Raw genomic sequence first — 23,029 nt, forward strand, 5'->3', positions numbered from 1 at the left:
TACTGGAGACCTGGGGGTTAGAAACCAGGGCCTCGATAGCCCAGCAAGGGCGTTACTCATGAGTCTCCTCATCCTCAGTCCTAGAGTGACTTATTACACTCCCCTCCCCCATTTCTGTCAAGCTACCACACACAGTGGATCAAGCTGTAAGCCTATATCCTGAGCTTGGGGCTCTGTGGACTTTTGAATCCGATCTCCATGTGAGCCACCGATGACACATGGTAACATCGGCACCAGCTCTTTCATTCATTCCTACGAGTGCATTGGAACAGCAGTATCGTCAGGGACCAGCGTCCAGCAGCTGACAGCAGGCTCTGTGGTGGGACTTTACCTTCAAGTTTAACTGTGAAATGGGGATTCAAACGACTTTCCCAAAACAAACAAACAAACAAACAAACAAACAAGCAAACCCAAAAGCAAAATTTCTAGACTTGAACTACAGGCCATGACCACTCAGAGCCTGACCCCCAGTGGTCCATGCCACCGTGCACAAATGGCCAGCCTCAAGAGAAACAACTCCTGCTGTAAAATTGACCACCCAGTAAGACAGTAGCCTGTCTACTTGGATATGGACCCCACCCAAATGGCCCTAAGACCTAGTAACTTTCCCATTACACAAGCTCTTCCACACACTCCCTCGGCTCACAGTTCTCTAGTGCTTCTTCGCAGTGTTTCAATAAAGTCCTCTTCTGTTTGTGCCCTGGGTAAATTCTTTAACTGCCAGTTGTTTTTTTTTCCCCCCCATAAATCATTCTGTGCATCTTATAGGTTCAGGGTAACTAGGGTGCTCCTACGCACTTAATTTATGTCTTTAACTGACAATCCTTTTGGTAGAGAAGTTATGGAGACACACCTAGCTTCACATTAGCCGTGGACAAAGAGAACTGGTGAGAGATGGAAAAATTCTTTGCTTCTTAGGGCCAAGGTGGGTAGGTCATACCATGATACCATGCAAATCAGATTGGCCTGACACTCATGATCCTCCTGCCTTAGCATCCTAAGTGCTGGGACTGCACGTTAGTACACCAAGCTCAGCTGTGTGAGATCTTGACTGCTCCCCATGGCAGGTACAGAAGCTGTCTCCTCCAACCCTCCTGGCTGGGAGGGCCAATAAGCTGCTCTCAGGGTTTCTCCAGCTACTGCTGTATTTCCAGAGTTCCTATGTGGGCTTTCTGCTCTTGCCATATTTCTATAGCTCCCATGTGGGCGTGCAGGTTCTAAGGAACTTCCAGCTGGGATCTCACTAGGAAGAGGGGAAAGCAGAATTGTTACATGAATTTGACAGTTTGAGGTCAGCTGTGCTGCGGATAGGCAAGCTGACGCGAACAGAACAGGACAAAAGGAAACACAAGCTGAATGCTATAGACACACAGCGTACTTTAAAATGTGTTTTATTGAATATTAATCAGTTACAAGTACTGGAAGTTAGACATTAAGCCAAAGCACAATTACAGGTTAAATATAATCACAGAGATGTTTTAAATAGAAACCCACCATGTAGGCTGGTTAAGTTCCTTGATGCCTCTTTTAGAAATAAGTAGAAGTTGAGAGAGAGAGGAAAAAAAAAGGTCTTCCATTTCAGGTGACAGCTATAAAGACCAGAGAATTTACATGCTGTGAGCATCCTTCTGTGATGAAACTGCTAGGGCTATTAGATTTAGAAAAACTACACATGAAACAAAAATCTAGGATATTCGGTCAAAATCTGAATTTCAGATAAGTTAATGAACATTTTTAAAAAATGCACAGATATGTCAAATATTGCATGAGATATACTTGAGCTAAAAAACTGCTGAAATTCAAATCTACCTGGGCATCTTGTATTTTGTCTGACAAGCCTACAGATGGACAAATATAAAGCAGGACAAAGTGGGATGGAACCAGTCACTGGCGGTTAGGTTACAGAGACTGAAAACAAGGAACACTAACAAGGAACTGAAGGAACACTACACTGGTTATTTACACAGACCAACATCACAGTAAGAAAACACAATCACAATTCCAAATGCTGTTGTCAGAAACACTCTAGATGTCCTCAAAGCTGGCTTTGTAAGTTTTCGAGATATCCTGTCATCAAAGTACCTTTTTAGTTTTGTAGGTATCAAAGACAAGTATTACTACCACAAAGATCAGATCAAACACGAGGAGCAGAAGCAGGTACTACACACACACACACACACACACACACACACACACACACACACACACACACACACATGAAGAGTTAAGTGTTCTCTGTAGTGAATACATGGATTATACAGCAAGGTTACCTTCTAGTTCTACACTACGAGCTTCAAAAATCTCAGTCCCTTCCTTTCCTTTACTGTGGCATTTTCTAGTTTTCCTTCCCGCACACTGGGAGGGGTTCAGAGATACCCCGTTACCAAATTGGAGCTAACAGAAGGCATTCAGGGTCACTTGAGAACAGCAGAAGAGAGAGGGTGAAAGAATGAAGGGTCAGAATTGGTCCATGTCTACGCTGTGAGTGTTATCTCAGTCCTGCAGAACTGACTCTGGTAGAAGTGGGAAACTGGCCACTCATGACCATACTGGATCTCACAGAGTATACAGAATCTTCGCTTCCTACAGTTTAATGTATCATAGTATACACCTTAAAATGACTAAAACAACCTCCACACTACTCAAACTCTACATGGTATCACATACTATGAATCCCCCACACAAGTCTACAGGTTTGGAAATTCTTCTAGTGTTCTTTCAAACCAGAAGACTTGGAGGCTGAGGAATCTCACATGGGAGAAACTGGGACTTATTGGTTCCTTCAGTCCCAGTGTGTATGACAGTATTGCTTATAAAATATACCTCCATAAAACACACTTACCAGGTATGAAATACAGAGACATGCCCACTCACTGACACATTTCAAGTACTAAGAAATGGAGTCATGTTTCATTGGTTGTATAGAAAAGGTTAAAAAGTTTCTTCCATGGATAAGGCTTTTTTTTAGCAGGAAAAACGTAATTGTCTGTTAACCACAGAATGCATAAGTTGGCTGAAGAAGCCTCACTTTTTAGGGTGGTATTTAAAAAATGGTTTTTACATGCTAGATGTAGCTAGAACAGTTCAAATATTCCCTTCACAATGACTCTTATTTCTTTGTCACTGCTTTGACACCAAACACCAGTCTTTGATTTCTGACACATGAAAACCTACTTCAGTGTCATTTTTGAATGCTTGCTGAATGACTCTAAAGTCTGTGGCTCTATGCAACAGGAAACAGAGTAAGAAGGCTGTCTCACAAACAAGATCTGGGAACATGGGCTGGGGGGAAGGACAGGGGGGACATGTGCTTTAAAACACACACCATTTTTGTTCACAAGGCCATTTATAGGAATCCAAACAACGAATGTTTAAAAGGGGAGAGGGAGCAATGTCTAATTACCTTTCATGCAACTGGGAATATACTGAAATAGAGGAAAACCTAGACAATTTACTGCATTCTAATGCTGTTTTCTAGCATTAACCAAAATATTATTGTTTGTAATAATATCTAGGCTAAGAGGATGTTAATGTATGTTTACTAGCTTGCCGTAGTCAAGCACTTCTCTCTATATCCAAAATGCACTTGGCTATTCTGACAGCCAAGAGAAATATGTGTAGCAGTAACTGGACGCTCAGAGGAGCCCCTGCTGCTTCCATGAGACGTTAGTGCTGTTTCCCCACTGACACTGTCTGCAGTCCTAAGCACTAGGAAGGGAAGGAGGGAAGATCCCTGGTTGGACTGCTAGTCTTTTGCATAGAATTAAATCCCTGGATTCCGTGCTGCCATTTGTTAGCAAACTGGCAGAATCTTTTGAGCAGAAAGTGGATAAGGACTAAACCCAGTTCTGGTTTTGATATGAAAATTACAGATACCTGGATTCCTTCTGTAAGACCAAGATGAAGAAAGGAAGGAAGTGAACGGGGCCAAGCACAGGAGCTACTTCTGACACTAGACTAGCAATCCAGTCAAGTACGAGGACAGGTGTCCAGAGCACTTAATTTATGCCTGAGGTGAGTGTCCAGCTGGCCAGACCCGGTAAACTGGGACCATGAGGTCTCTACGAAAGCCCCTGGATGTGAGGCTCGTAGAGACACTTGACTTCTCTCTGTAGTTCTGTTGGGAAGCTGAGGAGTCCCAAACCTGCCAGTGGTTCTAAGTAATGCACATACAGAAACTTAACAGATTTCAGTGGAATACCATGCTTTTATATTCCAGAGCACTCTTCATATTGCTAAACAAGGAAATTCCACACAGTCACTTTGCCAACTTGAATACACTCATGATGCCTTTGGTTTTCAAGCTCTGAAAATACCTACTAGCTCTGCTGACCCATTCTTTTTAAACAGATCATGAATGTGCATTCTGCCATATGTGAGTCACCAGGAGACCTCAAGCACTGCAAAAGTCTTCCTTATACAGTGTCTGTTCTTGGCACAGAGACCATCAGACACAGCATTGGTGCGTCAGTGAACCACAGTTAACTTCTCAAGGTAAGGCCCAGGTTAATCTAGTTAGTGTGATGGAGATAACACAACATACAACCACAGTCAGAGAGTGGTTCAACTTTTAATGAAGCTAGAAAGCTTTCCATAGCTATACCATAGGATTCCCTCATGGAACTCAAATCCAGCTGTGGTTAGCATTTTGAACTAGTGGGGGGGGGGGGGGCAAACAGCATACACACTGTAGCTACTACAACTATACAGATGGCAGTTTCTTCAACCTTTGCTAACAGTGGGGTAGGGGGAAAGGAAGGAGAAAGCTCTCTGAGCCAACATCAAATTTTGAAGCTTTATATGGAACCCTAGTTGCTATTAAACACACAGCCAAAAACACAATCAACCAGCTCAGGCCACCGAACTTCAATAGAAGTGAAAACTGAGGCAAAGTCTTGATTTGATTTTGAGGAATGCATGCAAGATATAACTATAAAATTCACCCTAGACTGGATGCCTAGTTCTAGCATTGGTCTTAAGCTAACAAAAATTAAATAAATAAAAAGAAAGAGAGAAATGTGTATTTCGGGAGCCAGGGAAATGAAGGTGGTCACAGCTTAATATGCTTACATTAAAACAAAAGTAAAAAACAAACAAACAAACAAACAAAAAAAACCAACCTCGTTTTCAGGACTTCCGATTGAAATGGTTAAGTATGTCAAACGGTTCTCCCTCGGTTTCTATGATGTCTGCTGCAAAGCTGAGCAGACAGATGCCAACACGAACCTAAATAGTAATGTGCTCAATTCAGTGTTCAGTTAGGTCCACAAGGGCATCCAAGGAAGCGTGGTTCTGCTCAACGTCACGTACACTTGGCGAATGCCATTACAAGAAGCAGTACTTTCACAAAGAGACATTTCTCTACTAGTGGCATTTAAAAAAATAAGTCAAAGAGCCTTTGGTTTCAATTTTGTTTCCTTGTCTAAATATATTAAGAACTTTGAAGAAATGGTTCAAAAACTGAGAAAGATCTTTATAAACCATTTGAAACATACTACTCAAAATAAAGGCCAAATCTGGAGTAAACAAAAAGTCCTTGCATTTGTGCATATTCACTACTTCGGGTTTGAATCCTGGCTTTCTAAACTGAGGAGGAGAGTAACATGCTAACGGGGTACAGCAGCTCCCTGACTTTGGAAGCAAAGGGTAATGTTAGGGTGACAGTTCTGATGGTTCAGATTAAGTGAAGGTTTTATTGAGACATCCCTGGGTTTGCCTGGCTGCGGCCACAAGGCCCTGTGTTCTACTCCGCCCCCTCTTACTGGGTTCCTCCCTCACAAGCTGCTAGTCATTCCCCAGGAGAAGTCACAACCGCCTCTCCTCAGTTTAACCTCTCCTCAGCAATGCTCGTTTGGCATCTGGAGCGTGGTCCTGTGAACCCTGCGGACTGCAAAGAGCAGAGAGATGTTTATGCCCTTCCTTGTAAGATGGGCCGGCTTCTAAAAGGGAACAAATCTTGATGCTTTCCCTTACGTTCAGAAGAAGGAGAGACAAAATCTAACAAGAGAAGTGGGAACAGTGTCTTGCTCGGCCAGAAGCTCTGGTTGCATTGCTAATGATTTTAGTCAGTGTGACTGTGCAAAATATCCCAGGAAGGCTCTGGCTCATTTTCAAAGTAACAACAATAACAATAACAACAACAACAACAACAAGAACAAGCATCAACAATGTATGTTTGGCAAAATTAAAAAATGAGCCACATGTGTCTATCTGCTATACATGTGCCAAACACAACAAAGAAACTGTAGTGTGTGAATATTCTCTTTTCCCATTTCTATGTCTTAAGCAAAGCATCTTGCTCTAGAAATGGGTAACCGTAGGAAAATGAGCCCAAGACATGTCCAAGGCTGCCCAGTAAACATTTCCTCAAAGGGATTGGTGGCAGGTGAGTGTGTTCGGTCACTCACCCTGTGTCATCACTCTAGCAATGCTTTATAAAAGACAAACAGCGTATTTTTCAGCTGTTGGGTTTAGAGAATATTGGTGTTTTTGTGTGTGTGTGTGTTGGAAGCAATCCACTGTAATCCAGTCGCAGGTTTGACTCACTCTGGCCATCACCAGGGCAGTCACTAGGTCTTCTGCTCTGCGGCTGTGGCGGTCTGTGAAGGGGCTTCTGGCTTCATTATCTGGTAGGTGATGAGATATTCTGGATACGCCTGGAAAGGTCAAGAAGGCAAACAACTCATCCCCTTGAAGGTGCAGCAGTTGAGCCTTACTTACTCAGAGGTTAGGCTACATAATCAGACATAAATCCCACCATCTATAAAATGATTTCTATAGTATTTCTACTTATTATAGTCTTTCCTTCCCCACCTCACATAAGCCAGCACTGTATATATCATTTCAGTAACACACAGAAAACCTTGGTAGCAACCAATAACCAGAGACTGTCTCTCTTCATAGCTGATGTAGGGGATAAAAGTGAAACATACTTAGATACTCCTCTTCTCCCACCCCAAGTGCTGGAAAGTGAATCCAGGGCCTGCACATGGAGGCTAGTGCTCTTCCCCAGAGCCACACACCAGCCTCTCCTGATATCAAGTTTAATCATGTCATGATCAAAAGCCAAGTTTCCTTTCAGGTACACATTCATTTCAGTATACCTTTCAACCCTTAAAAAACAACAGCCCATCTATAATATCCTCCAATTAAAACAGCCATGTGCTCTTCAAAGTGTTAGGCATTAAGAATCGAGTATGATTTAAAATTAGAACAGACAGACTAGGAGAGGAAAACTTCCTAAACTCAGGGGAAACTGCTCATGGGAAAGGATGTAATTAGTAGATACTGCAGTTGCAGTGGCCCCCGAGGAGAGGCCCACCTGTTAGGGAAGACAAGCATTCTCCCAGAGAAACACTAAGTCCATTTCATTTCATCAAGGCACTTCAACTTTCTCCTCAACAGATCTGTTCCCTCACTCTTTAAAATCCCTTTAGGAGGAGGCTCTATGCAGTTACCAAGTTGAGTTTTTCATTTTTTAAAGATAGGGTCTCTTGTATGTCTCCCAGACTGCTCTCCAGGCTAGGATGTCCTGTCTCAACCACCTGTCCCTAATGAGTGATGTAAATTTTGACTAGCTCGTCAAGGCACTGCCTTCTTTCCTCAGTGGCTGATTACGGCCGCCAGTCCTTGAAGCTTTGCAACAAGCATGCATATATTCTGGAAATTTCCCTCTAATTCAGCATCCATTCTTGCTTGAGCTAATTTTTACCATGAGGTTTGCAAGTTGGAACTTTTCCCACTCTAGTGTTCCTCCCACTTCTATTTATGGTATTCTACCATGACCCAAGAAATTCCCTTTCTCACTCATTCATCAGTACAGAGTAATGAATACTTTACGTTTTCCCAAATTCAGTCCTATATTTATTTTGGTATGCAGATTTCTCAGATTTGGCCAGAGGAAGCTCCCCGAATGGCATTAGGTCCCTGTGTTCTGCCTCCACATTTTCCTTCCTGAGTATCTCATTACTTTCTAGTATAACAAGGTATCTGAAGTTTATCTTGTCCTTATTCTGTTTCAACACCGCTTCCTTCTAGCCAGGAGGGATTAGGCTCTAGGTTTTCATTGCTGTTGGAGTGTCTTTGCTTTCAGTAGAGTTAAAAAATGTGTATGTATGTACTTAAATTTACACATAGACAGAAACATACATATATGTACAGACATCTATATATCTATTGATATATTTGTTAGAAACCACAAATTCCTATTAAGGCAACTTCAGTACATTCATATGTTTTTGAACCTTTCTCTCATTCCATATGATCTCTTCTATAGCAAGAACCATAGTTCCCAAAAGTTAATATACCTATGCAATTACTCTCTTGCTCAATCCTATAATATACCTAACAGAGTTTTGTTATTTTACCCATACTACCACAATAAACAAACTTAGTAAAAAGGAGTTCAAGAATTCTTTGCAATTCTTCCACAACTATACACCCTACTCTGTTCAAGACAGAACACAGAAAAAATATTACTTTTATAAATTATCTGTATATAGTTACTTTCTTATTTTTTCTTCTACTTTAGGCTATTTATGGTTTTTAATTAAGGTTAGAAAAACTGACTTTTGCATTCAGATAAATTGGATGACATTTAGTGCTGGAGTTGAGGACTGGTTTGAAACCCTACAAAGTTTATTTATGTACGTATGCATTTCTCTGTATACACATTTCCATTAATTTTTTTTCCAATTTCATTTGGGAGCCTCAAGAGGTTGGCAGAATTAAATACCTCGTAGCCTTCTAAGTCAAGGCTGTAGGCTATGATCAGAATAAAAAGGGAAGTTCAAAAAAAAAAAGGGAAGTTCATGTAACCAGCCCATGGCAAGCAGATCCATTCAAAGGTATGCTGTGCCTGCAATGATTACAGATGTCGTCTTAAATATGGCTTCTGCTTCTGCAAGGATGGCATAGGGACTCTCTCATGCTGACTGGATGAGGGACATACCTGCTCTCCTCTGTAGATGACATACTCAGCATAGGCCAGCCCATTGACACTTGGTCTACCAATAACTGAATGGTGTCCTGGAGGAGCATGGGCCATTTTCATGGTGCTGAACTGCAGAAAGGATTTCCCAAGGGTCACTCTACAGAAAAGCATTTGTCTAAAGAAAAAAAGAAAGCAATACTTCAAATGTAACTGTTAGGTTTATTAGCTTTTTTAAAAAAGAAAAATTCATACAATGAAACCTAATTTAAACACTATTCTCAAGTTTTGCATAGTAATGGGATAAAATTTGATATACTGGTTTACTATTTAACAATTATCAGGCTCAATATCAATAGTTAGACTAACAGTTTAAGGCAGATTTGGAGTAGTGTATGGATCTAGCATAGAAAATAAAAAGATACACTAGAGAACGCAGAATTTTCACATGAATGCACAGAAGAAAGGAAATCAGATGGGAACAGTACCTGAGATTAAAATCTCTGGTGTGTGTGTGTGTGTGTGTGTGTGAGAGAGGAGAGAGAGAGAGAGAAAGAGAGAGAGAGAGAGAGAGAGAGAGAGAGAGAGGGAGAGAGCACATGTGGCATGCAGAGGAAGGAGGCAACCTCACATGCTGGTCTTTGTCTTCTACTGTTGGACCAGAGTTTCTTTAGTGTTTCTGCCTCTGTGTAACAAGGCTGGCTGGCCTCAGAGCTCCCAGGAATTCTGTAGAAGTGCTGGGCTTACAAACACTCATGCTCTGTGCTTGGGTTTTATACAGATTATGGGGATTCAGACTTAGGTCATCATGCTTGTCTGGCAGATGCTTTTACCCCCTGAGCCATCTCCCCAGACAAGATGAGGCTTGAGTCATTACAGGTAAAGAGGAGAAACTGGGATGATAGACACAGTAATAATAAAAGTGGAACATGAACAAAAGTACTTAGCTTAGCTGGGTGGTGGTGATGTACACCTTTAATCCCAGCACTTGGGAGGCAGAGCCTTGTGAATTTCTATGAGTTCGAGGCCAGTCTGGTCTACAGAATGAGTTCCAGGACACAGAGTTCTAGGCTACACAGAGAAACCCTGTCTAGAAAAACCAAAGACAACTAGCTTAAATATATGACTGAAAATCTAATATGGAAATTGAGGCAGATGTTAAGTGTGCAGGATAAGAAAAAATGGTTGGATGGAAATTATATACTAGAGCCATTGGTTTAAAACTAACAGGCACCTAGTTTTATAAACTTCTGAAGTATAAAATCCTATTTTCAAAAGATAATATCCAGGGGTTGGGGATTTAGCTCAGTGGTAGAGCTCTTGCCTAGCTAAATGCAAGGCTCTGGGTTCGGTCCTCATCTCTGGGAAAAAAGAAAAAAGCTGAGTGGTGGTGGTGCATGACTTTAATCCCAGCACTTGGGAGGCAGAGGCAGGCAGATCTGAGTTTGAGGCCAGCCTAATCTACAGAGCGAATTTCAGGACAGCCAGGGCTACACAGAGAAATCCTGTCTTGAAAATAAAATAAAATCCCAAAACCAAACAAAAAAAAAAAAAAACCCAAAACAACAACAAGCTGATATTTGTTTGTTATTAATTTCAAAGCTGATATTTTGAAGCTGGACTTTCCAAGAGGAATTATTAAGCCACCTAAAAACAAGCCACATCACTAGCAACATCAGCAATGTGGACTTGAGTCTAGTCTCATAACTTGAACTTGTATGTTTAGATGTGACGATGGCTAGGAGGCTTTTGATCTACAGTAATCATTCTTAGCGTTTTCCAGACCTGACTCTGAAGGACGGGCTGCAATGAATGCAGTTTCACTACCACCTCCACCAAGTGCACGTGTGTCTGGTCTGGACCACTGGCATCAGCACTTCAGCCATTACTCTAGGGCACAGGCTGACCAGCAACTTCCACAGAAGCTGCTACACAAATTCGCTTATTTAAGGTGGCAACCATTTCACTCAACGCAGGATGCTCACCTGTGACATATATAACATGACCGGTCTTTGTGTGTGGGACAGCCTGTTCCTCCTCCAATCCCATAAACATACTGGTTGCTTTTGGAAGAGTTTTCGGCAAAGTAAATTCCAGCTCCAAACATCCCTCCAATATATGCATGTCGCTCATCAAACCCTTTATGAATAATTGCATTAATAAAAGGAGAACCTACAACATAAAGGTGGAAAAATTAGTTTATACTATTGTCACCAAACACACTAATCCTAAAGAGGGAAAAGAAAAACCTGGTGGCTCAGGTTGGAGTTCAGAAGTTCAGAAAGCCGTTCCCACTGCACATGCTTTGGAAAGCCTGGGCCAACATGAAAATCATTAAGAAACCAGGAATTACTTCAGCCCAGTCAGTGCAAACAAGTCATTTGAACGTATTGCTAATCAACCGCATGGGCTTCTCCCGTTCCTAACCCCGAGTGCAGGAGACCCCTGCAGCCGGCACCAGCACTCACCGTGGAACAGCATGCGTTCATTGTGATGGTTGTGATTCTCCTCTGACACCTCTTTCTGTCTGTGACAGAATCGCTCCCTCAGCTTCTTGTTCACAACTTTCTGAATCTTCACGAAGGAAGGAAAAAATTGTTCCTAGTTAACTGTAAATATCTGATTGACAATGACAATTGGTTTTCCCTTGGTGTGTCAATTTTGTTTGGTTTGACACATTATCTAAAAGTCACCGTGTCAGTGGAATTCAGTTAATATGCTAGCTCTTTATTTTATTTTGTTTTTTCCGAGACAGGCAGCTTTGGCGCCTATCCTGGAACTCGTCCTATAGACCAGACTGGCCTCGAACTCAGAGATCTGCCCGCCTCTGCCTCCCGTTGTGCATGCACCACCACACACAGCTAAAACGCTAGCTTTTAGTGACATAATTTTCCCAGTTCTTGTTATTTAGTAGTTCATTGTTCATGTGAAGGAAAGTGAGTGCCCGTGAGTGTGCAGCCAGAAATCAACCATGAGAACCCTGGTCTAGTACTCTCCATCTTATTTTTGAGGAGGTCCCTCCCTGACCCTGAAGTTTACTGTTGGCTAGACTAGCTGGCCAGTGACCTTCCCTCCTATCTCCGCCTCCCACTGTTGAGATAAGGGCACACACCACCATGTCTGATCTAACATGTGTGCTGGGGATCCTAACTCAGCTCCCTCACATTTGAGCAGCTCGCACTTAACCCACTAAGCCATTTCCGCAGCCGCCTCTAGTCTGTATTAAACAAATGACGACAAAACCTTTTACGGCTTATTTTGATATATACCAGGATAATTCCTGTAAGTCTATTAAGAAAGGATTAAACCAGTTCTCAACAGATGTAATTCACCTTCATGATAGCCTCTGAAAAAGCAGGTGGTGGCCACATAGTTTTTTTCTGTGACTTAAGAGACAAATGCATTCTGATCTCATCAATGACCAGTCAACAGACAATCCAGGCCTTTCATAAATGCTACTTTCAAATGATTTAACTGCTATTGAGAGTCCAAATTTGAGGCAGCATGGTGATACGTCTTTGGCACTGATACCAGCTGCCATGTGACCTGGAGTTTTGCCGTTTTCAGGGTCTCAATTTTTGGCCCAGCTTGGTTTTAGGGTTAGAGGTTACAGTAAAGAGAAAAACAGCTGATTTCAGGACAACAGATGATCATTTTTGACAACTTGAAAATTTTCCTCCAGAATTCCTACAATTCTTTCCATTGTCTAGATGATTTTTGTATTAGCTTTCCAATCCAATTTTCACCATAAAGATGGACAAACGTACCCGAATGACATTGTATCTGTTGAAGATGCCGCCAGCATTGCCGCCATCCCTGTGTTCTCGAATAGTACTCTGCATCTGCAGAACAAAGGGAAAGACTAACTTCATGAGAGTCAACAGTGTATTCCTTCTGCTACCTCCAGAATGGTCCACTTCTTCCAGCTGTCTCCCTGATGAATCTGAATCTCATTAACAGGAGTTCACTACAACTGATCAACACATTTAATGAGTATTTGTGTGAGAAAAAATAATGAATACTAATGTAAGCATTTTCTGATAAAAGTTTTGGGAGATTTTTTGTAAACACAATAGGGAAACTGAAAAAAAGTTATCACTTTAAATAATGTATAATTACTATTTGATACGAGAATGAAAAGAAACTGAGTAAGTCAAACTGAAGTGATATTCAACTGACAGCATATTAGATAAAAAATAAAAAAAATATTAAAAATACATTTTTATTTCATTTGATCTCATTTGTCTTTGGGATCTTGATGTATCAACTCAGGTAAGAGAAGTTGAGTGTGTTCTCCTGACCACTGCTAATCCCTTCACTCTCAAATGTAAAATAATTACTAGGGAAAAGGAAGTGTTTTAAAGACTTAAGCAAGGCCCCAGGTTTCAAGCCTGCCTCACAGAGTCTCTGACAACTGATGTGGAGTGAGCTCTACTCACACTCCACTCAGGGGAATGTCGAGCACGCATCTTCCATGGAGAGAACCTACTATGGGACAATGGGACAATAAGGCACCAGAAGACACACTGTCTTCCTGATGACCTAATGGGAACAAACATCATTACAGGGCATGACAATCCAGTATTTCCTAATGTGGCTTCCTAGCACAGAATGGAGATAATACGGGCACTAATTAAAAATAAATAAAGCAAACAACAGGACACCCTTAACTGCAGACAAACCCGCTCCTGCTTGGGTGTCTGTATGATAATGGAACGAGGCAGCTTACAGTGACAGAGTTAGATATGGCATTAGGTGCAGGAAACACAAGCCACCAGCACAGAGGAAATTTCTACACCACGTTTCTACAAGCGGTTTACAAGCAATCTTATTACAGTGTTGGAAAGAATTGGGATTGTGAAAATTAATTGTGAGACAGAATCTTCTGTAATCATGTAATCAACTTCAGAGGCATATGTGATAATCAGACACTTTACTGAAGAAACACACTTAACTACATAAAAAATAAAGATGGAGTATTTTCTGTCTATAAGGCAAGATCCTCACTCCATATCAATCTTAGGCACGTCTTACTGTATGAAAATGTTCTAAAAGGATTATTGCTTGCATGACTTAAAACTTACAAAAGTTCCAGAATAAAAAGATAGAGCTACTCTCCATATAGACTTGTGATACGAAAGCAATGTGTATAGTTTTAGTCTATAATCACATTTAAATGCTTGCTAGGGACTGAGAACGAGTAACAGGCCAGTGATCCCAGAACAGAATAAGATGAGTTTACGTCCCCTGGAAAAACAGTCTTAACAGAATTGGGGAAAATAAAAACTTTTTGATGTCTATTACCTCTTCTTCTACTGACTGATACTCTTTATCTTCTGGAGCAAGATCTAGTAAAATAGTCCCCTGATTCACACAGTGAAAAGTCAAATATGGATTGGTTCCTGTAGAAGAAAAAAAAAACATAAAGCGCAAGTCCACATCACCCCAGTTTTACTAAGTTTATGGAAAACTTGGTTATAACTAACTGACAGTTTGAAACAGTCCTAAACTGTTCAATCTTGCCCCACACATACAGTCTGTTAAGCAAATGTACCAGAGGCACAAGAAGAATGAGGTGTTTAGGGACTTATGCACTCCCAGGAATTCCTACACAGCAGGGCTCAACACCCGCTGAAGTGAACTTCATCATGAACATAGCTGATGATATGTACACAAAAGAGAAACACACACTGAATTACAATGGAGTGAGTTCTAAAATACAAGAATTGTCCTCAGAAACCCCAGGGATGGCTTGAAATGCTCACCAACATAACTTATCTGTAATTTCATAGGGTTGGCTAAAATACATGTTAAAAATAAAAAAGAAGTCAAATTCCAAACTGTCTAAGTTTTGGTTGCATGCAATATCAGCTCCATAGATAAACTATGTTTCCCTGTCTTGACTTTCTCTCCTCTATAGCAATGCTTCTAACAGAGAAACACAGTAACCATGGAAGGAAGAGAAGAGGCCTGTGACAGCCAAGGCAGGGTGATGGAAATGGATGAGTTGTGGATTCTGAAAAGCTGAGGTCGTGTGTGATTTTATCAGCACTGGGGTACTACTGTGTCCGTGTGTGATTTTATCAGCACTGGGGCACTACTGTGTCGGTGTGTGATTTTATCAGCACTGGGGCACTACTGTGTCTGTGTGAGATTTTTATCAGCACTGGGGTACTACTGTGTCGGTGTGTGATTTTATCAGCACTGGGGCACTACTGTGTCTGTGTGAGATTTTATCAGCACTGGGGTACTACTGTGTCGGTGTGTGATTTTATCAGCACTGGGGCACTACTGTGTCTGTGTGAGATTTTATCAGCACTGGGGTACTACTGTGTCGGTGTGTGATTTTATCAGCACTGGGGCACTACTGTGTCCGTGTGTGATTTTATCAGCACTGGGGTACTACTGTGTCCGTGTGAGATTTTATCAGCACTGGAGCAATACTGACGGGTTAAGAGGGTTAAGTGCAGGAGGAGAGAGAGGGTCCTGGGCTCACGCTGGAGGGGCCTCTGGGGGAGAAGGCAGCGAGGGAGGTAAAGGTGCGGAGGTCAGCTGACAGTGGCCCTGAGGCCCAGGAGAGGGGATGGTGGCTTGAGCTAGGCGACAACAGTGGGAAAAGACAAAGTACAAAGACTGGAGAGAAAATTCAGGACATAAAGAATAGAGAGAGGGATGGTCACAGGCCTTCCTGGTTAGTAAAGGTGATTAGCTGAGCTGAGGAAGGCAGGGGGCGCTATACCTGTTACCTGCACGTGTTCAAGCTCCCAAACCAGCTTTAATATTTCTTTATAAGTTCTAAATATATATAAAAATATTTGTATGATATATGTTTACAGATCACATTTATAGATAGATAAAATATTATATAGTCAAGACTTTTATATAACATATGCTTTATGTATTTATATACACATATATAATATACAAAAGATGATCTATATAAAGACGCAAACATACTTTTGAAATAGCTTACCTTGTTGTCCACCGAGAAGTCTTTCAACGCCCTTGATTAACTTGTGGCGGTGTCCATACGCATTGATGCCTATTTCTTTCAGCTCTTCATGACCCATATCAGCCAACACGTCTAGTGTAATCTGGAAAGTGAAAGACTTAGATACTGAGTCTGTAACAGCTCTCTGGAGGATAATAGCTCTTGCACCTGTCTATAGTGCTATGATTACCACACAAGTTTAAGGAACCTGTTTCCCTTTATAAACAAGACCTTCAAGCTGCCTAAGACAACGGGCAGCCTCCTCGCTCGGTAGAAACACTTCCGCATTTGCTTCAAGCAGATGGAGACTGAAGATGGAGACCCAGTGTGAAGGGAAGGCAGATGATGACTGCCATGTCTCTTTCTGACTGCAATTCTACCGTCTACTGTTTGCCTCCAGATAGATGAATCAGCAACTTGAAAATGGGAAGACCCCAAACTCAGTATCTTGTGGGTAGGACAAGCGAATAACAGAGGGAAGACAGAAGCATTTTAATTAGTCACAGTGTGGCAAAAGTAGGTGTACTTTAGATAAGAAAATTTCCAGTGCCAGGTAGTAAGCAAGCCAGGAGTCAGCGGTTATAGGAGTTAGTTAGATTTCAAGTTTAAGTTTAGATCACAGGTAATTTTATAAAGAAACGACATCAGAAATTCCGTTTCAGAGAAAAAGAAGGGAGATATGCTTTTCAAGTTCATAACTTGTCAGGGTAGCAGTCCCTGCTGCCTAACACATTCCATGTTTGTACAGAACGTGGCCTTCGAGTTCTGGTGACTCACTTCGGATGACAAGCAGGAGCTTGCTGATTTCCTCACACCTTTGTGGACTACAGCTGTGACTCTACCTCCACCCAGTGGCAAAGTTCTGAAATCACCTGGAGCCAGGATGGCACTGGCAGTTCTCTAGGACAGACAAAGGTCCTGGGATAAACACTAGTCTGCTGCTCTTCATTTTTTTTATTTCTTGGGAGAATTGAAATATCCTTTTATAGACATTCTTTTTCTAACTCATACAAGATTAAAAAATATAAGTATCCGGGCTGGAGAGACAGCTCAGTGGTTAAGAGCACTGGCTGCTCTTCCAGAGGTCCCGAGTTCAATTCCCAGCAACCACAATCATTTGTAATGAGATCTGGTGTCCTCTTCTGGCATGCAGGTAGAACACTGTATACATAATCAATCTATCTATCTATCTATCTATCTATCTATCTATCTATCTATCTATCTATCTATCTATCTATAACTTTCTCAATCCTTATACTTAAACACAGAGTGACAAATCGGGCCCCGAGCTCTGATTTTTACTGTCAAAATGAAACAGTACACAATGAGCTGGGTCATCTCAGCGCAAGGAACACCACCACTCATTCTCTGAAGTAATTTTGCATATTACTGCTAAGTGGCCATTGAAGAAATAATTGTTTCATTACACAAAATGAGCAATTCACTTCTAATCACCCAAAGGAAGTTTTCAACAGAGCTTTCAAAAGACAACTACTCTGAAATATCCATCTTCGCAATAGTACAGTTTACAAAATAGGAATCTTTACATTTTAAGTTAAACCTGATTTTAATACAATGTTACTGATATATTTTTCTTTTATATATTTTATACTTTGGTTTAAATACGGTTGACAATAGAAACACAGCCATATATATATATACATACATACATACATACATATACATACACACACATATATATATAATATATATATATTATATATATATATATATAGAGAGAGAGAGAGAGAGAGACTTTAGGCTATGGACATAAAAATCTTTTTAATTGATGCACATAGAGCATAGCTGAAGGGTGTCAAAATCAGGCTAGATGATACAACCAAACCATAAACAAAGAATATTGATAATCATGCTCCAGTGAGGAAATGAAGAAAGTTTAATAAACAGGCTTGTAGTCAAAAACTGGATGTGGAAATCCTCGTCCAAGCCTCCTGCCCCAGCAAAGGAACCCTGGAATTACTACACTCCAGTTTACAAAGCAGGGCTCCTATGTGCTGTGGAAAGCAGCCTCTATAATGGCTGCCAGAGATCTCAGTCCCTAGGATTTGTGTCCTGATTGTAATTCTTCCCCCTTGGGTGTGGGTGGGCTACACTCACTGACCAATTACTAAAGCAGTATAGCAGAAATGACAGAACAGTACTTTTCCCCTTACATTCAATCAGTATCTTTGTTATTTTTAACCTCACTGACTTATTTGGCATGGGGGAACAGTCAGAGAATACGCTTAGTTACTTGGAAGGAATCACAACTTTCTTTGGGGGGAGGTTACTCGTGTCTAACATATATCAATAGAAAATCTTTAGAATAAAGTTTATTTATTTACAAGCTAAAAATAGGTCCACATGCAAAGTAAATGCAATGTCTTATAGGTTTGCCTCCTGCTCCTAAAATTTGTTCATTTTGCCTGGGGTGTGGAGAGAAAATTATTTGAACTGAAAGGACCTTTCTTTCACTTAGGTGGTGGTGGTGACTTTATAATCATGTTTACAATGAATTTACTTGAGTCCAAGCTTTTGTTTGATCACAATTTGAAATAAAAACATGTATAGTTACTTTCTATGAAAATATATAGACTGACTATAAATATACCCAGTCAGTCAAGTCATAGCAGTTGAGCTCCAGAAATTACAATAGCAATCAAATTTTTCTTTCTCATAGACACAGCATTCTAGGTAGGAAGCTACATTTTAAGCGGGAGTCAATACTGCACGATGCTGCAGTTAATTAGAAGGGATTTTGGTATATTTTTGGAAAGTATCTATATGGAATAAGATAACAGAGATTTCTGAGAAAAGAATTGTGAAGGTCGAGCTGAGAATATGATGATACACTAAAGTTCTTCCAGCACCAGAAATAAAATAATCATCTCCCACCTTACTGGGAGAGGAGTATTCACATGCAGGCACAGAGGCAGCAGAACACAGTATATCAGTCTCAGGAAACACTACAGGAATTAAGGGGCACACTTCCACACTACACAAGTACGCTGACACACATTATTGGGCTGCTGTAGAATGTCTATGACAGAAAAGAAGGTTATTTTTTGGTTTTGTTTTGTTTTGGAGACAGGGTTTTTTCTGTGTAGCTTTGGAGCCTGTCCTGGAACTCACTTTGTAGACCAGGCTGGCTTTGAGCTCACAGAGATCTGCCTGCCTCTGCCTCTGAGTGCTGGGATTAAAGGCATGTGCCACCATGCCCAGCCTTAAATAATTTATTTTTTTATTTTATATGTATTGGTGTTTTGCCTGCAAGTATGTCTGTGTGAAGGTGTCAGATGCCCTGGAACTGGAGTTATAGACAGTTGTGAGCTGCCATGTTGGAGCTGAGAATTGAACCAGGGTCCTCTGGAAGAGCGGCCAGTGCTCTTAACCACTGAGCCATCTCTCCAGTCCTTACAGAAAAGAAAATTCTAGTGGTATGCTATGGAAGAATTAAGTGGACTTAATATTTTATAACCGAGGACTAAACAAATAACATCTGCACTTGAAATAATAAGTACAAACTTAATTGCCTGCCCAACAGCAGAGAAGACAGTCAGACATAGTTTGATACAAAGAAAGGCACACCACTGATCTAGAGGAGGGGCTACACCAGGTAATATACATAAGTGCAATAGTTAACATCGTGACTATGAAAAGGATATAGAAATTGTTTTAGACAAAAGGAAACTCAATGGAACACCGATTTACTCAACAAAAGTTCAGGAAAAAGGAACAATAGAACAGATAAAATGGGTAAGCTGTCAGAAGAACTGATGAAGGCTGACTCATCCAACTACTAAGTCAGTAACACAGAAACACGCCACAGGAGGTCAGTCACTGACACAGAGAACATACAATAAGAAGTAAAGAACAAACAGAGCTGTCCATCACAATGCAAGCTGATGAAAGCGCACAACTACAGTTCTAGGAAAAGCTCTCAATAGGAGGTGGAGTCACTTGTTTGAATTAGGGTTTTTGGCTTATTAAACTAAGACAATTACTGTGATCACAATTCAGACTGAAGGGATACAGTTGTTCATGTAGCTACAGCAGAGGATGTGTTTGAACAACTTCAAAGCCTCACTGTTTATGGTGTTCTCACAGGAAATCTCTAGCCCAGAAGATGAACAGATAGATGACAGGGAGAGGAAATTCTTATAGTGGAGTATAACATCTTCACCACAAATGAAGACCCATGTGACACCTTTACAAAGTATGATTTAAAAGATGACAAAACCACACAGTTTTGCCAGGAATTTTAAGCATTCACATATTGTAGGTGTGCTTAACTGACTGGCAAGAGAATTGATTGGCTAAATGCCTCTTAACCTACCTTTATAGTCAGAAAAAGACCAAAGTGTTTAGTTAGTTCAATTCCATTTCAACTGTTTGAGTCATTAAAAATACTAAGGATGAACTATAATAAATGTAAAATTTATTTAACCAAAGAAAAGTCTAAGAAAATCTTACTATAAATCATATAAAAATTAAAAACAACAACAAACAAACAAAGCACTTTCCAGATATTTTTTGAAGTAAGGTTTCACTGAAGCCCAGACTATCTTTTAACTTGCTATGCAGCCCAGGCCAGCCTCAATCTTGTGATCTTCCTGCTTCACCCTCCCAAGTGCTAGTTATAGGAGTGTGCCACCTACCTGTATTAACCAGGGTATTTAATGAAGTTAAAGACAGACTACAAGCTTACAAGGAATAAAGGACAGCGCAAGGACCCGTGAACAACACTCCCACATACTAAAACACTGAATGAGTTTATTGATTACAGAAGGGTTATTTGTAGAGGCTGATGGTTGCAAAGGGAAAGTCTATGATAAATTGCCTTGGCTTAAAAAGATAAAAAGGCTCATACACACATGCTTGCTGTGGGTTGAGTGTGAGCCTTCCAAAAGATAGGCCCTTCTCCCTAGAAGGGATAAGTTCCAAAAATGTTAACACTTTTTGGAGCGAGCTGTCCCTAGATGCTTAAGTTAAGGATCTTGGGACCAGGAATCACCCAAGAGGACCCAGGTTTGAAGGAAGTGTCCTAGTAAGAGGCACACGAAAAGGTAGACACAGGACAAAGCAATGTGACACCAGCAGAGACTGGAATGATGTGACCCTAAGTCAGGGAGGCAGGAAGGGCAGGGAGCAGACTATTCTAGAGCTGCTGCAGGGATGCACCTCAACAATATGAGTTCAGTCTCCTGATAGAACAGATTCCTGTGAGGCTACCAAGTCCATAGTCATCTGCTCTGTAGCTCTACCAAACTCAGTGCACACACTGCTAAAGAACAACTTTAGTGCATGGGGCAGATTGTGGAACACAGTCACAAAACAAAGGGATCTGAAGAGGTCCATGAAGCTCCTTAGATCTTAAGAAGATATGAACAGCTATATTCTATCCCACAAGGCATCTTTCCTGCCAGGAAGGCTGACATCTGTAAGGAGGTAACTCTGTATCTGGGAGAATGATGTACTGGGCTCTAAGTGCCTCTCTCATTCTAAGGTGCCACATCTAGCAGTAACACTAAACTCAGCTTTATCTTCAGTGTTTATCATGGAGCACAGTAGTAAAAACTCATTATCCTTGGCAACACAGTCTGACAAACAGAAGAGTTCTCACTAGTAAACACAATGAGATGAGAACATAAATGCCAGTGTCTTTTGGAAACAAAAAACTCAGACAAAATAAAAAAATACTACTGAGGCAGTTTCTTGATCTAAGCTCACCAAGTGCTCTGCCATCATGCTGTCCCCTCGTTTCTCAAGGTCTAACCGATCATGACAATGCACTGAGCAAGACTGCTCACAAATAGAAAGGACAGCCCTCTCAACTGTCAGATAATTTTGGAGAGAGACATAGAGTGCTGGGCTCCCTGGCTTCTCTAGAAACATCACAGGCAGCTAATAAACATGGTAAAAACGTACCTGAAACAAACAGATTAAGAATGGGGCAGATTGTGGAACACGTTAAGTCACAAAATAGAATACATAATACAAAGTTCAGAACAAAAAACAATGTGGGTAGTAAACAATCCAATAGCTGAAGAGCTGAAGAGCTGACAAAGTAGACAAGAGCTTACCTGCTCTGTTTCAAAGATATCCCGAAGGTGTTCAAGGCCAAGGCTTTTAAGGAATTGGCTGATATTCATGTCAAGACCTGCAACTAAAACAGAAACATTACATCTCTTAGAAATGTCTAATCCTATGGAAAGTTTCAGTATTTATGTATAATCCTATTTCTTCTTATTCATTCATTCATTCATTCATTCATTTATTTATTTTTCGGGACAGGGTTTTTCTGTGTAACAGCTCTGGCTGTCTGGGAACTCACTCTATAAACCAGGCTGGCCTCAAACTCATAGAGATCCACCTGCCTCTGTCTCCTGAGTACTGGGATTAAAGGTGTGCGCCCATCACCACCTGGCATAACCCTATTTCTTGACCCTTGCCTATACAGATGATTTCACATGATATAAAATAATGTCAAATACATAACTTAAGCACTTCAAGTTATTCTGAATTTTATTTTTGGCATAGCAATAGAATAGTACTTACATTAATTCTACTACACATAAAACAGAATTAAAATAGATTTATATAAGATATATAGTAAATATGGTATTAATTTCTAATATCACATTATTTATATAATTTTAAAGATTTTATTATTTTTAATTACGTGTGTGTGTGTGTGTGCGCGCGTGCCTGTTTATGCGTGAGTACGTGCATGTTGAGTCTAGGTGTTGCTGGAAGCCAGAAGAGAATACTAGATATCCTGGAGGTGGAGTGAAGGGGGTTGTGAGCTACCCAGTGTGGGTGCTGGGAACTAACCTAGGTCCACTGGAAAAGTAGTGCCTAAGCTCCAGTCCATATTTAATAGAATTAAATACTTTTAAATGAATTAAGAAAGGAAATCAAAAGTAACAGCTATTGTTTTGATTTATTCTTTATAAAAATTATTTTACTTATTTCTGTGTGTATAGTACATGTGTGTGTACATGTGTGTGTCTGTGGAGGCCAGAGGTCAATGCTGAGTGTCTTCCTCATTACCTATCTAACCACCCAGCCACTCACCTATCTCTGTCTTCTAGAGAGTCTCTCACTGA

The 23,029-nt window shown here is 40.8% G+C and overlaps 1 protein-coding gene across 1 annotated transcript in view; it reads right to left on the minus strand.

Annotated features, from left to right (window-relative positions):
- Positions 1–1,375: 1,375 nt before the first annotated feature.
- Tnks (tankyrase) overlaps positions 1,376–23,029 on the minus strand; it is a 148,886-nt gene continuing 127,232 nt past the window's right edge. Inside the window, exons 20-27 of the mRNA XM_052752011.1 lie at positions 22,004–22,086; positions 15,903–16,023; positions 14,234–14,331; positions 12,697–12,771; positions 11,398–11,503; positions 10,915–11,101; positions 8,951–9,107; positions 1,376–6,656 (exon numbers count right to left, since the gene is read on the minus strand). Of these exons, the coding sequence (XP_052607971.1) occupies positions 6,570–6,656; positions 8,951–9,107; positions 10,915–11,101; positions 11,398–11,503; positions 12,697–12,771; positions 14,234–14,331; positions 15,903–16,023; positions 22,004–22,086 (914 nt within the window). The 3' untranslated portion in view covers positions 1,376–6,569. The remainder of the gene's footprint in view (positions 6,657–8,950; positions 9,108–10,914; positions 11,102–11,397; positions 11,504–12,696; positions 12,772–14,233; positions 14,332–15,902; positions 16,024–22,003; positions 22,087–23,029) is intronic.

Source organism: Peromyscus californicus, unplaced genomic scaffold (assembly GCF_007827085.1).
Source record: "Peromyscus californicus insignis strain IS unplaced genomic scaffold, ASM782708v3 Scaffold_23__1_contigs__length_62951481, whole genome shotgun sequence".
Taxonomy (NCBI): domain Eukaryota; kingdom Metazoa; phylum Chordata; class Mammalia; order Rodentia; family Cricetidae; genus Peromyscus; species Peromyscus californicus.